Source organism: Opisthorchis viverrini (genome assembly GCF_000715545.1).
Source record: "Opisthorchis viverrini unplaced genomic scaffold opera_v5_81, whole genome shotgun sequence".
Classification (NCBI taxonomy): domain Eukaryota; kingdom Metazoa; phylum Platyhelminthes; class Trematoda; order Opisthorchiida; family Opisthorchiidae; genus Opisthorchis; species Opisthorchis viverrini.
Window position 1 is genome coordinate 78,464 of NW_008751736.1, and position 16,958 is coordinate 95,421.

General features: G+C 46.4%; 1 protein-coding gene across 1 annotated transcript in view; it reads right to left on the minus strand.

Moving 5' to 3' along the window:
* T265_04685 (hypothetical protein) overlaps positions 1-7,319 on the minus strand; it is a gene marked incomplete at both ends in the record, with an annotated part of 57,448 nt that extends 50,129 nt beyond the window's left edge. The window contains one exon of the mRNA XM_009169489.1: positions 7,125-7,319. Within this exon, the coding sequence (XP_009167753.1) occupies positions 7,125-7,319 (195 nt within the window). The remainder of the gene's footprint in view (positions 1-7,124) is intronic.
* Positions 7,320-16,958: the final 9,639 nt, after the last annotated feature.

The following is a 16,958-nucleotide window of genomic DNA, read 5'->3' on the forward strand; positions in this document are numbered from 1 at the left end:
GTAATGAATCTCACTTTTCAAAAGACGCGAAGCGGATCACATACTACTCGGATGTTTTGTCAGTAGTATCCACCGTTGCACCATAACGGACCGTTTGGGCTTGCGATAACCCAAAAAGCTTCTCTCCTCTGAACCTTCGTCAAGCGTAAAGGAATACAGTGGTAAAGTGGAATTACAATGCCTCAGAGATGTAATCGTTTGGACCATCAAGGGTAAACCTTTTATCACGGGTAAATAAGAATTTAAGGATATTCAGTTCCTAAAGAAATGGGCTAAAAGTGTTCAAAAACAACGCGATACATCCGTATTGTTAGTCTCAATGAAACAACCAAGTTGGCAAACAGCCAAGCATCTAAGCTGCCAAAAGAAACACACAACCATCTCTTTAGATGTCCGTTGATAGGAAAAGAGCCTGGCGTAACTGAAAAACATCAGATGAAACATTTCCATCCGTGATCATGAAATAAACATCACGGGGCGGGAGGCCCAAGTGGTTAGAGCGCGAATTTACTGACCGGAAAGTCCCTGATTCCAATCCGATCTCTCAACTTCCCCTGTCTAGGCTTGGGCAACCTGGGGGTATCCAAGCCCTCGTACTTCCTTTGGGTGGCATGACATTTTTACACTGAAAGGGGATCACACATGAACGATTTGGGCGAGATGGCTCAGTAGTTAGAGCGCGAATTTACTGGCCGGAAGGTCCGTGGTTCGAACCTGACGTCTGCCTCTCGACTTGGGCACTCGTGCCCTCGCCGCATGGCAATTATGCACCGGTGCTATAGCTGAACGATTTGCTGTTTACGACATTCTGATAGAGTCGCGAAGATACCGGGAACCCCAAACCGTATTGATTTGAAAGAAAACCTGAAAGGAGATTGTTTATCAATGGTCAAGTACAAAGCAAAATGAATCGACAAGGTACAGTTGTATAGAGGGGATAATGTGTGGATCACAATGACCAGAGTGAAAAGCAATTTTCCGACAACAAGACAACAGGATATCGTGACTATCTGGCACATAGTTTAAACCTCTAGGCTGCCATTCGTGTGCATATTGATACGTGAACGCTGGGTACTTTGCATTGAGGGGTAGGGGAGGTGCTAGGGCATCGGTTCTGTGTGAATTCTACTCAGACAGTGGTGTGGATGGTGGAGTCAGAAAACGCACAAAAATAGCAGGGGGAGCAAGCACAAATTAAGCATGTGTACAAGACAAAAAAAACAAAAGCAAATGGACATTGGGATAAATTGGTGACAAGGCACAATGCACAAGATGACTTGCGTCCGAATTGGATCAGACGAAACACAGAGTAGATCCTACGGAAAACACCTCAGCGTCGAAGCTGTGTATATATCAAAAGCCGCGAGACTCTTTCAGAACTGAATTCCCACAGCCCGAGTCCGTAAGGTCACATTAGGAAACAACGGTTTCCATGTCGCCGCAGACGAGACTTCGGGTGGTAGGCTGTGAGATAGGCCAGTTGGCGATCGTTGAATGCGCCCTTCCGTTTGCTGCAGAAGATAAAAGTACAATAATTGACATCGATAGAGTTACCAAAATTGACTAAAACAATGGACAAAAGAGCACTGATCACCGTGACTTTGTAAAGTGTAAGCTGAAAATTGAACCACACTGTGATGAGCTTTGCAACGACAAAACCGGTACTGAAGTGCATCCAACAGAGTACGATATAAGTAGCGGCGGTTCCAGAAATTAATAACAACTTACGTCTGACGTTTACACTGAGATATAAGCTGGAAGGCATGAAAGAAGGACCTTGAGTAAGTCTCCCGAGGACGTAACCCTGTGTTGGATACGCAGCCATTGTTGACGTCACCAAAGAATCACATGGAGCGCATACCGCAAAGCCCTCGAACCTTATGTTCTTTCGTTTTCAAACTTTTTGACACGAGTGAAGAAAATCACAGGTTTTGTCGTTATGTCACCGGAATCGGACGTATTGGAGCCCTTCAAGTAAGTTTCCTGTACTTTGGAACCTACTATCAGACAAAGCGCCCGTGGCAAAAATTCGATTCGTTACTTGAAAATGACGTTGTAACGAGCATGTAACCTCTGGAATGCAAGGGAGGCAGTGTGCTATCAACCATATCTACGTATTATTAGGTTTTTGGTAATCTAACAGTTTTGTTTCCTTCTAGGATATACAGCGCACCGATACCACCATGAACACAAAGCAGTCCGGAAACCGTTACACTTTTTTTAGCTAAAATATATGTAACCATCAAAAAACTTCATATTTCATCTTGTTCCAGCTACATCGTCGGCTTTTCCCACGGGATGAACCGTACGAGTCTCGCAGTTGGGGCCGCATGTTGGTGTTGTTCCCACGTGTGACCTGGGTTCATTCAGTTAGGTGGCATGAGAGACTCGAGCTGCGTTTACCCTAATGGTTAAAGTGGAACAATTTCAACCAACAGCTTGTGGGTTTTCGTTGATTCATGGTGGCGTTCGACGATAAGTCTTGTACGTGATAGCTCACGGTGTACATCAATGCATGTAAAGAACACCATATGTGAATTGTCAATTGGTGCCCGCAGTACGATATCGAGCAGTTCGCCTGGTCATGTACAATTTGTGGCAATTTTCAGGTCCCTTTCCAGTTAGTTGATATCCTAGGAGTAAAAGCCATATTCTGAAGACATTGTGTTCATGTGACATCGTACAGATTAGCAGCCCTTAGTGAGTGTTTGTATCACGATAATTACCCTTCATAGGGCCTCCCAAGTCACAGAGAGACACGTTTCCGCATTTGCCTAGTCAGACAGGAGCGGTTTCAACAAATTTATTCAGGTAAACAAGCTTTCTGCAACAATTGTGTAAGCCGTAACAATTCACACACCTTATTCTGGCTACAAAAAAACGTACAGCATGCGTTCAATTTAAGCCGATCACATCTTCCGCTGAGTAGATATACTTTAACACACTGTTTCGCAATTCGAGATATTGATGGAGGCTGAAAAATCATTCACTCCGACAAATCACTTAAAACAGAAAAATGCAGAAACACCTGCGAAAAACCGCAGTTTCCTAGAAATCATTTCCATCCGATGCACATGATCGGTGTCCGGTTGCGAATTCCCGTCCTATAATAATCCGTCTCGGATTCTCATACGCCAACAAAAATCGGTCCAGTAGCTTGGTTGCCATGGTAATATCGAGTATTTTCGATTCCGAATAGTACACGCAACTGGCATGCAACAGCAGAGCGACGCAAGACTTCACTTGTCATGTTGCACGCATGTACTTGTCGAAGCAGTGTTAACAGTACTCTGTCACTAACCCTGACCTTAGTCAGGGTCACGCTACAACGTTCATCACACAATGCAAGGAATTGATGAAGAGTATCTGCCCATCAAAAAGGGTGATAGGGAGGGCACGGTGTGCTGTACGATAGAAATTGTCTTAGTTGTGAGAATGTTCCCGTTTCAAACCAACTAATTTTGGGTTACAACTTGAAATATGCACCCTGATAGACCGTCAACGGTGAGCTAGTCTAAAAATTGCTCTGATCATGTGCAAACTTTGCACTTTGTTCACGTTTTATTCACGCGCTTCACTTCCATTCCGATGGACAGTCGGCACGAATGATATTCGGATACAATGTATGAAATTTCCATGAGGTAAGAGACAACGCTACAGAATCTCCGATAAAACAATCGGTTGAGAACGTTTCTGCGGATCTAGAAGGTAGACTTGCCTTGATCGGAGAGGAATTAGCTTGGAACATGTGAGCACCGATTCGTTCATGTTAAGGTTGCCTCTCGGCATACTGTGGTAGTCTGTGAAACGGTTTGTCAACCTGAAAGTCGGTGTACTACTGAGGCCGTTGAATTCACAATGTCACGAGATGACTATCGTTCAGATCAAGTTTTGGATAACGTTTACAGCAGCACTAATAATTTATCTGATGTTTCGCTTGTCCGGGACAGGATAGGGGTTCGAACCTGTGAATGACCCCCTGGGGAAAGCATTACTCTTGAGCATTGGAAAGGGCCAGTATTGTAAGCAGTAAACTGTGAGTTCATACATTCCTATGTTGAACGGCCGGGAAAATAAGGCGGGCTAACAGTTCGATTTGTTTCCATCAGGCTACTTTTTATTACTTTTTCCGCAACTGTACTATCGATCCCCGTCATTTTTTCAAAAATTTTTGCCTCGATTCATAATTCGTCTTCAACCGGGAGGAAACCCATCCCTTATAAGTTACGACAAAAATAACCAAACTTGAGATGCTTGAGACGTGTTCAGCGTCAACTAACGAACAAGAGTTTTTAAATACAATCAAGCTCTGGCTCAAGAAATATTCCACCCAAAACTAGAAAATCACTTCGGTACCTTCAAGGTTAAGGCAGGACAACTAATCGATGGAATCAAATGGATTCACAACTAGAGAAAACAGGAGATAAGGCGCACGCACTCAGATACCGAAAGTGTTGGGCAGCATATACTGCGGACGTCAAACTGTATTTACAGTCGCACTTGCGGTCAAGCCCAAATAAGGGTGACGGACTACGTCCCTAAGCGCATTCTGAGCACTTTGAATCAGCCCAATGACAGTCGGTCAACGTTTGGCCCGCTGCACCTACCGCTAAACGCCCTGTCAACCGTTGCCACTAGTTAACATCTCCTAAGCCCTCTGTAAGGTAGCCGCAATAGATGAGGGACCCTATTTGTTGACCTTCCTTGGAGCTTTCGCGATAACACAGTTCAGGTCGGGAATTGCTTTACAAAAGGATCAAGCCAGATAGACTGATTTGCAAATCAATTTGGTTGTCACGAGAGACTCAACTGAATCTCTCGTTCATGATATACCACCGGTCATGGGCTGTCGAAGAGTTTTCAGCAACCTTGTGAGTAGTTTCCTTTATGAAAATATACTGCGATATCTCGAATATCGTACCAAGTGAATCATGAGGCGGCCTGTGCGCAGCACATTCAGTTGTAGAATATCATAAACTAGAGATTCAGTTGAGTCGCTCGCGACAACTGAATTCATTTGTAAATGAGTGTATTTCTCGAAAACGGTCCAATTTGGGTTCAAGTAGAACATAAAGTTGACGGAAACTCGGGGACTGCGTCTACCTGATGAGCCCCAAGAAGGGTGAAACCGGTCGTGGGCTGTCGAAAGATCAAGCCAGATGTTACATACACCCTAATCCACCTACTCCGGACAAAGTTGTGTGTCTTCCCGTTTATTGGTTAACTATGTGACGTGTAGCAACGCTAGCAAAGGTACCATCCAGCGCAAACTGTCTTCGCCTCTCGCTATTCGGTAAGAAAGGTTACAGAGCACATTCACTGCTTTCAAAAGCAGCACAAAAACTGAGCAATGACCGGTGACAGACTTTGTTGGTACAATGAAATCAAACTGAATCACACGGGATTGCTGCAATCCGGTCCGTTTGTACAATGAGGCGTGCCTTGGTATTCTTAAACAAAGAAATCATGTTTGGCCTTGCCCCCAGAACTAGAGAAGAGGCTAAAAAGTTTGTCACAGGATGCAAAAGCCAGAACCACGACAAGGGAGGCAGCGATACTGTTATGTTTAACCATTGCAGCAAACCGGTGGTGTTCAGATGTCACTAAAACCGCAAAGAATGAACAACACACAGATGATAAGGGATCGAGAAGGGAGGAGTGGGAATTTGTTGCAAATAGCCATGTACCTTGCGGAATAGAGATCGATAGCAACATGCACCTAGAAAGCATTTGAAGATCGATTTCCGTAACGGAGTATCAATCGCACAATCTTTCCGCTATCCAATCAGACAACAAAACGGAAAACTTCAGTCGGTTAAGTGATACGTCTTCTAAAGCTTTCAGCTAGGTAGTAAAGAGAATGCTCCCTGATCTCACTTCACACAGTCATATTTCCTGCTTTCCGTGAACTTTACTTTGACGAAGTATAAAACGGTTGAATATGCTTAACCAGTTCAATCTGGCAAATTTTATTTGACGCCTTAGCTAGTGTTGATTTCTCGGAGAAATAAGATGTGCAAACTTTACGTTACCTCAAATTATTCGGCGGTAATCTGATTTTCTTGTTCTCCCATTCTATCGAATACGAACTTCGACTGGTGATTTAAGGGACGGACAACTGACAGTTTGCTAATGTCTCGCACTCATCACTACGGGCTCTAAGTACGTCTACATCACTGCTTGCGTTTGTCGTCATCTGGGCCGAGTACCGTTTGCGGGGAGAAGCTGGTCTTGTCTCAAACAGACGGTGGATGCTGGGGAAGGAATTCAGGAGGCCAGTGACCTGGCAATGAGCCATGTGACCAAGATCACGTCGTTTAGCCCAGGATCTATCCAGGGTAAATCTACCCTGCATGTGATTCTCTGTTGACCAGTATCTCTTTATTTGACTTTAGTACAGTTTACGCAAACTACGGGCGGGACGGTAAGCGATATGATCATCATCATCATCATTGTCAACTGTAATAACCGCGTACTCGTCGTGCAGTGGTTGTAGCAGCCACGGTTTCGTTCACCGATGATTCGGGGAGGTGGGGTAGGTAGCTGCGCATTGGAGGCGGGAGCTGATAAATTAGTGCGTGAACACAGCACTGTAGGTGGACTGTTAAGTGGGAAGGGGGTTTGGAAGGGAGCTATGCATTGGAGGCAATAGCTTGGATGCATGAGCACCATTGAGGGCGCGACTGGGCCATGTCTGACAATGTCTCCAACCATAGATGTGGCCCGTCTTGGGATCTCCATCCAGGACTATGGCAATGATCAGCGCAGCTGAGTTTGCTGGTAATGGCTTTTATACTTCACTGCCAAGCCATTGTTTGACCGCCTCTGGCTCTCTTCCGCCCTTCACGTGGTTGTGCGAACAGAGCCCTTCGAGGAAATCGGTCGACTGGCATACGCAACACGTGGCCAAGCCAGCGCAACTGATGAAATGTGATCAGTTCATCTATCGAGGGTGAGTTATTTCTTTCGAATACCATGCGACGTACTTCAGCGTTGCTGATCCGGTGTTCCGACCAGACTTGGGCAATGCACTCAAGACATCGATGGTCAAACACTAAAAGTCTTTTGACGTCCTCAGCGCGCAACGGTCAGGTTTCTGATCCGTATAGTAATATGGAGCGCACCGCAGCATTGTAAACTCGATCCTTGACGGGTGAGATGATGTCACGCCTACGCCACAGGTGACGTAGGTTCGCAAAAGCTGCTCTGGCCTTCCCAATCCGGATGGAAATATCATCTTTCGCGAGACCATCTGGACCGATACAGCTGCCCAGGTAAACAAATTTGTCTATTACCTCAATCGGTTCATCCGCAAGCATGAGGCTAGGGTTTGAGCCCACTCAGTCTCGCAGTAGCACTTTAAACTTTGCAGGTGTGAAGCGCATGCCGAACCGTGAGGCAGAATTATTTAGATTATTTAATATTGTTTGCCTTGCCACGTAGTTAAATCCCAGAAGAGCTATATCGTCTGCGTACTCGATATCTGTGAGCGGACGCCCAGGGAGCACTTCGACCCCACAGGCATTAGGGGCTGGTAGTGAGTCTTCCATGATCGCATCAATGACGAAGTTGAAGAGGAACGGTGAAAGAGGACAGCCATGTCTGACACCACTTGATATGGTGAACTCAGGCGAGAGCTTCCCGTTGACCTTCACACGGCCACGATATGATAATTGGAACTATTACGTCTTTCGGCCTGCAAAGCACCGGTGCTTTCTAAGACAACCTTCTCTGTTCAGTATGTTTACATTCATTCGTTACCGTTCTTTTGTTTCTCTATACCAGTCTAACAGCTCTAACAGACCATTTCCATCCTCGGTTCCTTCTGTATGCCGTTTTATTTGTTCCGTAAGCTCATTTACTGTACCTAACTATTTTCTTGGTTGTTGCACCTTCCCATATTTTGCGGATAGTACGTTCTTACTTAATCGACCCATTTTTTCAAACGGGCAGTGATTCCTACACTCCCATCTGCTGTTGTCCGTCACTAATAAATTATCCGCTGTCCACTGTCCCAAGCACAGACGTCCAAACCAAATCGGTTCTGCGTGAGATCGAACAGCATATTGTCCCGGATTCCACCCACTTGCGCATCACCGCACCGTGTTATGGATGGCTCTGTTTACTTCGACATATGGATATCGTCTAGTCCTGAAGAAAATGGACTACCTAGAACGTATGCTGCCAAGAAAACCATCGCACGGACAACGGCACCAATCAATTCAGATACGCATTCACACAACCACATGGCAACTACATCATGTGATCAACACTGATGCAATCAGCTGATAGACAATAATCGGGGCAAAGCCGGACAATGGCTGCCTGCGGTTTTGGGAACTGTTATTCACCAAACGCCTTTCCTAAGTTTGTACTACACTCTGAAACGATGCAGAAACAACAACATAGATCGATTGGCGTATTTCCGCTAACAAGTCCAAGGATATTTATCTATACTCGTCGCCACTTCTACGCGAAAGTAACCCATCAGGAGCGTCCATTTTCACCTCCCCAGCTCCATGCAAACTTTCCTCGTGACCTAGTAGTATGGTGAGTTCATACCAAGTAGGAGAAACACTGGACCCTAGTTTCGCTCTTATTAGAGCTCATCAGCGGTACATATTTCTGGCCCAGCCGAAGTTTGGAGATCTGAGGGGCGAGCCGAGCGTGTTACCACTGCAACACCGACGCACGCTGGAAGCATCTGAATTTCCATGTCTGAACAGGTAAACGTACTCACGCTTGAACGACGTAACTGTGCCAGGAGATCCACTGACCAAACGAACACATGACAAGACAAAGGGGGCCATTTTAAACGATTCTGTTGAAAATTGGCCTGAGACTCACTACTCGCAAAATGGGCCATCTGTTTCAGCAACAACTTCACTGAAACCAACAACATTCATGAAATTAGGTTGTCAGTGCTCAACTAGAAATGACGACCGGATAATTCTGATGTGGCAGATGGGGCCAGATAGCCCAAGAGCGCGAATTTACTGATCGGAAGGTCTGTGGTTCAAACCCAACCTCTGCCTCTCGCCTTCCCCTGTCTAGGCTTGGGCAACCTGGTAGTATCCCAGCATGGCAGTTAGGCACCGAAGGGCGCCAAAGCTGAACGATATTTTTACGCGTTTCCATCGAGGCTACAGGTCTCTAGTAACCAGTTTTGCGATTCATTTATATGGTCGAAAAATAGCGCTTCGGAATCATACTTTTTCGCCCAATCTTGTGAAAATAACCCAAGATTTTGTTGCAGCGCAACAGCCTCCCTCCCGATTTTCGGCCTTTGGTTTCCGGTAAAAACCCGACGCAACCAAGCAGCTTGTGCTAGAGGAGGTCCATTAGTAATGTGCAAGCTGGTTACCCTTGTTTGTCTACTAACCGGACATAAAACGAAAGCACCTTATACGTGTAGTGAGGCAGCAGTCCCGAGCAGCGATGGGAATCGCAATATTTCAACGGAGAACACATCTAAGCTTCTATGATGGTATTCTTGAAGCAGTTTGCTTACTTTGTTACAAAAGCGCGAACGTATTGGAGAAGGTTGAAGGCAGTAGCAGATGTATGCCCTAAGCTGAAAGCGGTGCACGGAAATAAAGAGGCTGTGAAACACTGTGTTGATTTCGACCACATGTATTACAGACGAGGCGTGTGCGCCGGAGCCCTGGCACTCCAGAAACGCCGCAGATGTACCACCCACAACGAAGGCGATTGACATGTTTCAGCCATCTGAACGTACCCAGCAGATAACCGGTGGTGCACTCCCGGCATCGGTGACCCTAGGGTCTAGTAACCAATCTGGACAAATCCGCATATTGGTTCAAGTGAGCTAAATATTCTCTCTCCACGGATAACACATTCAAAAAATTCCAGCAGCTGTTTGCTTATACAGCCACGTCTCTGTAAAGCAAACACCAGCAAGCGGAAATAGCTCCATCCAGAAGATGATCTTTGAGGTATGAAAGTTCCCGGAACTAAAAGGTTGATATACCCCCCAAGAAGGAACACCACAATAGAATCAACAGTAACAGTCTTTCGGTGTCAAGCTACCGAGAGACCGAAGGAAGTACGAGGACCAGGATACTGGTATATACTATTGATGAGGCGTGCGAGTAGTGCCTTCTCATAAATCCGCCTCACGTCTGTTGAAAAGTGATATCTTTTACGGAATTTGTGGAGTCGCTTTGTAGCATTTGCTCGCCATTGAGTAACAGTCAATGACTATCTGGGAAAGTTCAGGAAGACGCGTTCGAGGAGAAAATGGATATTCAGTTTTGTAAACAAGATGCATATTAGAGTTTTGCTTCCCTGTCCAATAGTCTGTAACCGTTCAGTTGGCACTTTCCAATAAATAACTCCGCAGCGAAGGCCTTCTTCCTTTCGCCGGTAGGTTGCTCAAGCCTAGACAGAACCGATCGAAATGCTGAGGTTGAGTTTGAACCACGAATTTCGCGGTCAGTAAATTTGCGCCTTAACCACTAAGTAAACTCGAGCTCAAAATAACTGAGAGGAGGAATGCTACCCCGCGAAAGTTTTCTATCGCATCATATACAAATGGGATTTTAGCAAATCAGTGTAGGATTCAGTTACCATGAAAAAACACCCTCCGAAGAGATGCCAACGCACAGGGGGTTCCGACAATAATGCACTGAATGCTCCCTTCTGCTACAGTCCATCAACGCCCAAAACGCGCGCGTTCCTTTCTACATCGTCTGTCCTATCAACCGAACATTCATACGCATAGCTATCTCTCAATCAATCGTGTTTTTTCTTCATGTTCTGTAAGCAGAAGAGATTAGTGAATGGATTTTCACTAGGCTTTCTCATATTTCCGTGCACCAGAGTTTGCGTACATAAACGGACTGAGGTATCGGATTTATTTTTATCTAACCTCCTACTAAGCTGTAGCACCCTTTCAGTGTCTAGCTGCCATGCCACCCGAAGGAAGCACTAGGGCTGGGATACTGCCAGGTTGCCCAAGCCTAGACAGGGGAAGTCGAGAGACAGAGATCGGACTCGAACCACGGACCTTCCGGTCAGTAAATTCGCGCTCTAGTCACTTGGTCCATCTTACCCCCCTTTCCTACTAATAAGTAGTACAACTATTGAAAAGCTAGAAACATGTGTGAAATGCCTTTCAAACGAGTACAAAACCTTTGCTTACAAGTCGTGTGAACTATGCCCTTGTATGTGTACTGTTCGCTTCGTCAAAATAGAAGTCTGCAGTCGCTGCGTGCTCCAAGTGTCATGTTGGTGTGCTATATCAGATCGAAGAAAGCAGACGTGTTCTGTTGACGCTTCATCTTGAAGGCAGTTACTGCATATCACACTCACACAAACAGGTTGCTAAAAGGTCTTCGACAGCAACCTGGTGAGTAGTTTCCTTCAAGAAAACAATATCCGTTGGGCGGAGAAAATCAAGTGCGCCCCCTGTGATTCGTGTGTTTGCTTATGGTACACTAACAACGACGTAGCCTTATCGTGCGGCAATATTAGCACAAAACAACCATCGTAGCTTAATTTTAAAAAACCACGTGACCGTGCAAATGATTGGTGCGTGTCTACTAGTCATTCTGACGTTCTTGCCAATATCATCACGTCCATCGATCTCAAATCTGTTTGAGAGCACCGAAAAGCAAGGGCGATCCATGGAGTTCCGGAATGGACAGTCATAAGACCCCTTGAACACGACGGATGGGCGGGGGGCTTTTACGGACCGATGGCATATGCACCCTTTTCTTCATGTTTGAAATGCCAGAAAAATGGCTTCAAACATTGAGGTTAAAGCACTTAGCTTGAATTCATCGTTAATTTCGGTCGATTTTGCCGAAACTTAAGGAAGCCGCAGTAAGCAACCTCATCATGGACAGCACGATATCAGTGTTAAACAGTGACGCTTCGCTGCAATGCAGACATCACTTAGTTGAACACCTGAAGACGTCTCAGTTCCGCGGCTCGAACACGTCAATTCTCACAGACGCCTCTTCCGGGATTGCAAGTGGCATGTCCAGCGACTGCATCCAAAAACACCTGAGTCTTCACCTCTTCACCTCTTCACGTCGTCTGCACATTCCACCTCGACAAGTGTTTAGAAGACCTTCCATTGTTTGTTTCATTGTCTCATCGACCACGGAATTAAATAGGGACGAAAGAGAGTTGGCACCTCTGACGTACACCGCTTTGTGTACGGAAGCTTTTGGAGAGCCCTGCGTATACTCTCGCACGTCCAGAAGTCTGCGAATACAAAGAACTTATTATGTTAACAAGCTTCAAGGGCATTTCTTGATGGGAAAACGTGTCAAGCAGGGCTGATCGGTCAACTGAGTCGAATGTGCCTTGGAAATCCAACAAAACTAGAACTGTGGGTCGTTTGTGCGTATGACGTTGTTCTAGCACCTGACGGAGTGTGAAGATTTAATCGATGTAACCCACATCAGGCCGGAATCCGGCTAGTTGCTCTCGAGTCAGTGTTTCACGAGCCACCATAGGTGACGAAGCACGAGTGACGCCAACAGTCTTGTTACAACCGGGATCAAGCTGAATCCCCTAATTGTTTCCACACTCACTACGAGCCTTTTTTAAATGGGTACTATCATCGACTCTCTCCAGTTGCCCGGGCCAGGTTTCTTTCCCAAATGCAAGCAAACAGATCAGACGAGCACTGACTGAGGGCTTCACCGCCGTCTTTGAACAGTGCGGGCGGAAGGTCATCCGGACCGGGAGCTCGGTGGCGCTTGAGAGAACATATGCAGTCCTAAACCTCCGAGGCCGAAGATGGTTCCACGTTCATCGTCCAGGGTTCTACTTCACCTGTGCGCTCTAGATGAGTGTTGGCTGGTGGCCACGACAGTCGTTGTTCGAAGTATTCAGCCCACCGGTCGGGGCGTTCTTCTTTATTCGAGATGGTCGTTCCATTCTGACTTTTGATGGTTTCGCTTACAGGAGGTTTCCGGGGTCTGGTCGCGCGGATCAGCTGAAACAATCTTCGGGCATTACCCGCTTTTTCGGCCTCATCCATTACCTTGGCTTTCTGTGTCCATCAGACTTCACTGTCAGCTCGAACGTTCACTTTCACTTGATATCTGATAATTCGTAGCGTCAAGTTATGTTCGGGACCAGTTGGGATATTTCTTCGAGATTTAGGCAGTGTCACTGTTCGGTCTGATATCCAGTGCTCGAGTAAACCTGGTAGCGCCGTGCAACAGGCCACGCTCCCACCCCTGTGCAAAGCGATGGCGATTTCGTCCCAGTATGAATTCACACCTGATGGTGGAGCATTTGGAAGAGACTCTAGAAGATTATGCTGGAAAATTCGTCCAACATCCGGATGTACCAGTGCTTCAGTTACCAGGCAATTTTTCCGCACCTTAAGCGGAAAACGTCGTGAGAGGCGACTCATCATTCTAATCATCATTGTCAGCTGTAACAACCGCGTACTTGTCGTATAGTGGTTGTAGCTGCCACAGTTTCGTTCACCGATGATTCGGGGAGGTAGGTAAGTAGCTGCGCATTGGAGCGACTCCGGACGAGTGAATGGTCGGAATCCACAAATGTGTTCCAAAACGACCGGCAGTCCGTTATTGATCCGCGCCATCGGTAACGTGATCAATTTGAGTTTGTAGCCAGCACGTTGAAGGACACCATGTGGTCAAACGACTTCGGCCATTTCGGAAGTTAGTACTGCATAAAAACAGCAGCAGCACATAGCTGAGGCAATCGTTCACCATCTCTGGCAACCACAACGATAGGTGCGCTTTTACCTCACCGCAGCAGGGTATTCAGAGCGTCATAAAACTTGTCTTTGATTGTGTCAGGGCTGCACTCGGTTGGGCTGTAAGCAGGCACCATGAACATAAATCGATCGAATTCCCACTTGTGAGACTCCTTCACAAACGTTGCCAGAAGAACCGCGTGGAGTCGACTATCAACTGGTATCAAGTCAAGCAAGGATACTTCAACCCGGTGACCCTGCATATCCTGTCACAGTAGCTTTTGGATCACCAGAGATGCGCAGCCGGAAGCCAGTGGAGAGTGATGGGTCGGTTACCTCATCCACTGTTCTCACATCTTGAATTTTTGTTCGTGGTACACAGCACAAATCAGAGCCAAGCGAGCCCAATGTGCGACCCAGGGCACCTTGCTTGCTTCAGAGTGTAGACATTAAAGGAAGCCAGATAGACTGGGTGTCGAGGCCTGAAGATTGACTTCGGGATGCTTGAGGTTGTCGGCGTCAGTGGACGTGTAGTTGTTGCGGCCAAAATCGTTTCAAGACGAACGGAGTTCTCAGTCCCGATTGAGGGGCTTAAAAGGATAGACTCACTAATGGGGTGGGGAGGGGAAAGAAAAAGTATGTAAAATGGAAAGAAAAAAGAAAGAAAGGAATATCACGGATGACGCTTACCGGGCGTAGCACAACAGTTACATGATGAGACAAAACGTTAGCAGGCCATAATTTTTTTGTACGGATCTGGGTCGCACGATCAAAAAGCCGTTGGTGGACTTAGCGAAACAAAGAACTGTCCAGAAGCAAAGTCATACGGCGTCCAGTGTGGAAAATTCATAAAAACGAGTAAACGTATAGGAATCGTCACAGTGCACACACACACACACACCGTTCGCCATACGAACAAACAGACTACGAGCACCAAAAACAGATTGGACTTCAATGTAAAACCACATGTGGCCGCTCCATTTTCTGGTCAATCACTAAACACGAGATTGACAGCACACAGACCAGTATGAACAAGAAACGAAAATCCATGCGACTTCCGGTTTCGGTCATTGGAAAACGAAAGCCGAGAGATAACTGAGCACAGCGTGAGACAAGTTCCGAATCTAAACAAGGGATTCAACTGAGAAGAGTGGGCAAAATGAATACTCTGTTCCAACCAGTTAGTCAGGCAAGGCGGTCATAAGCGTAAGTGGAGATATGGCCCACAACTGTCCAATCATGAGGAGACTAACAACGTACGCACCACTCGTAAGACGTTTTGCCAGCGGCACGCACATACGGCTGGCTAGTGACGGCCAGCAAGCATCTTCGTGTTTACAACGGTGGTCACTTTAGAACGCTCAGGGAGGGGCATTTGTAGATACTCACACAACACAACACAGACAAAATAGGATGGAATAAAACTGAATTCAAACCAATGCGCTAGAATACGTGTACAAAGTACGTTTGAGATGGCAGTGAAACCAAGTGGACAAACCGGTAACCTAAGCCGAGGCTCTCACATAGACCTCCTTCAAACTCGGGCTGCGGTATTTCAGGTACACGCGCACAGTCAGTGCAGTCGGTGCTCTCTTTTCTGAACCAAGTTCACCTCCAAGTCACTGATGGTCTGTGGCTGTGGAGACGCTTGCTGCATCTGAAATAATCAATAATCGTTCAGCTTAACACCCTTTCAGTGCCTAGCTGCCATGCCACTCGAAGGAAGCACGAAGGCTGGGATGTTGTCAGGTTGCCAGGAGAAGTCGAGAGGCAGAAATCGGTATCGAATCACGGACCTTCTGATCAGTAAATTCGCGCGTAAAATAACACTTTTTGTGACGCTTGGCAGTCTAATCGTGCGAATCCTATGCGCAAATAGAAAACCATGTTATATGCATGGAAAAAAGTTGTGGATGGTTTTTTTTACCAGACTATGAGTTGGATCGTCTCATCCACCATTGAAGGCTGTATTTGGCACCCCGAACTAGTAACTTGTACTAAGGTCCCATACTGCGTAGTGCCGTGGCCGTGTACGAAACAGCTAACACCACGGTGTTTGTCGCACTCATTACAGCGAAGTTTGTGGTTCGTGTTCTTTATTGCATCTACCCTTGCATTTGGTTTCGAAAGGGTTCTTCTCAGCGTGTTTACAGACTGTTATTCCGTGTTGCTGTAAACGTCTTGCAACCATTTCCGAGACGGAAGCGTAAGTTATCCTCCTCTGTTCTGGTTGTGTTGGCAAGGCAGCATGGCGTTGATTTCGTAAGAATCTTCGTATGATGTTCCTTGGGTAGCCATTATTTTGGAATATCTTGTACGTTCTTCGCTGTTCTTTTCTCTTTGACTCTGTTGTGTTGCAGTGCGTCTCAATCCGCTTGAATAGGCCTCGAACAGAGCCACTCGTGAGCCACTGCTCAGACATCAGCTTGGCATTCTCAGGGTTGACAATCCTTCGGCGCTCAGAAGGTGCTTCCTCGCGCCATACGGACGTTGCAAGATATGGTTGCCAACCGATGTCAGTGGCATTCTTGTTGTCAATTTCCATCCAGATTGCCTGAATGAGTATCTGAAGGTGCAGGCACCTCGGAATCATTATAGTAAGCTAGCACTAAGTCCCTAACCCGTCCATCTCTATTCTTCTCTTCACAGTAAAGCTTTCAAATAAATCATGGTTGTACGGCAGCGAAACATCGATGTTGAACACTGATGTCATGCTGTCAACGATGATGATGATGGTGATGATGCCATAAAGACAAAAGCGTCAGTTACTTCCCTACATAAACTGAAGAGTAGTCGGATCTTTCTGCGCTTTTTGATAATGCTATTCTTGTTCCCTTATTGTATCTAATACGAATTTTCATGGGTGGTTTATGCGGACGACGCATTTCGTGGTCGTCACTACCAGTTCTGTGTATGTCTGTTCACCCCCACCCCGCTCTGTCTCTACCATAACAGAGTGTCCCTTGCGGTAGGAAGCTTGGTATGGCCCGGAATCGAACACGAAGTCAGGACGGGATTTCCGGCCGATACCCACTTCGTCATTAGCCACGTGACCATTCAGCACGCGTCCTGGCACGTGTCCACAGTTCTTTCGCCCCCTCATGTGACCGGTGCATCTTTTGTCTGAATATAGCACATTTCAAGCAGATTTTGAGGTGTAACGGCACGCGCTTTACCACGTGCTGTAAAACTGCGGTGTGTATGCACCCGCTGATCGCCTCTTATCAGTACACCCGTTCAGTCTATG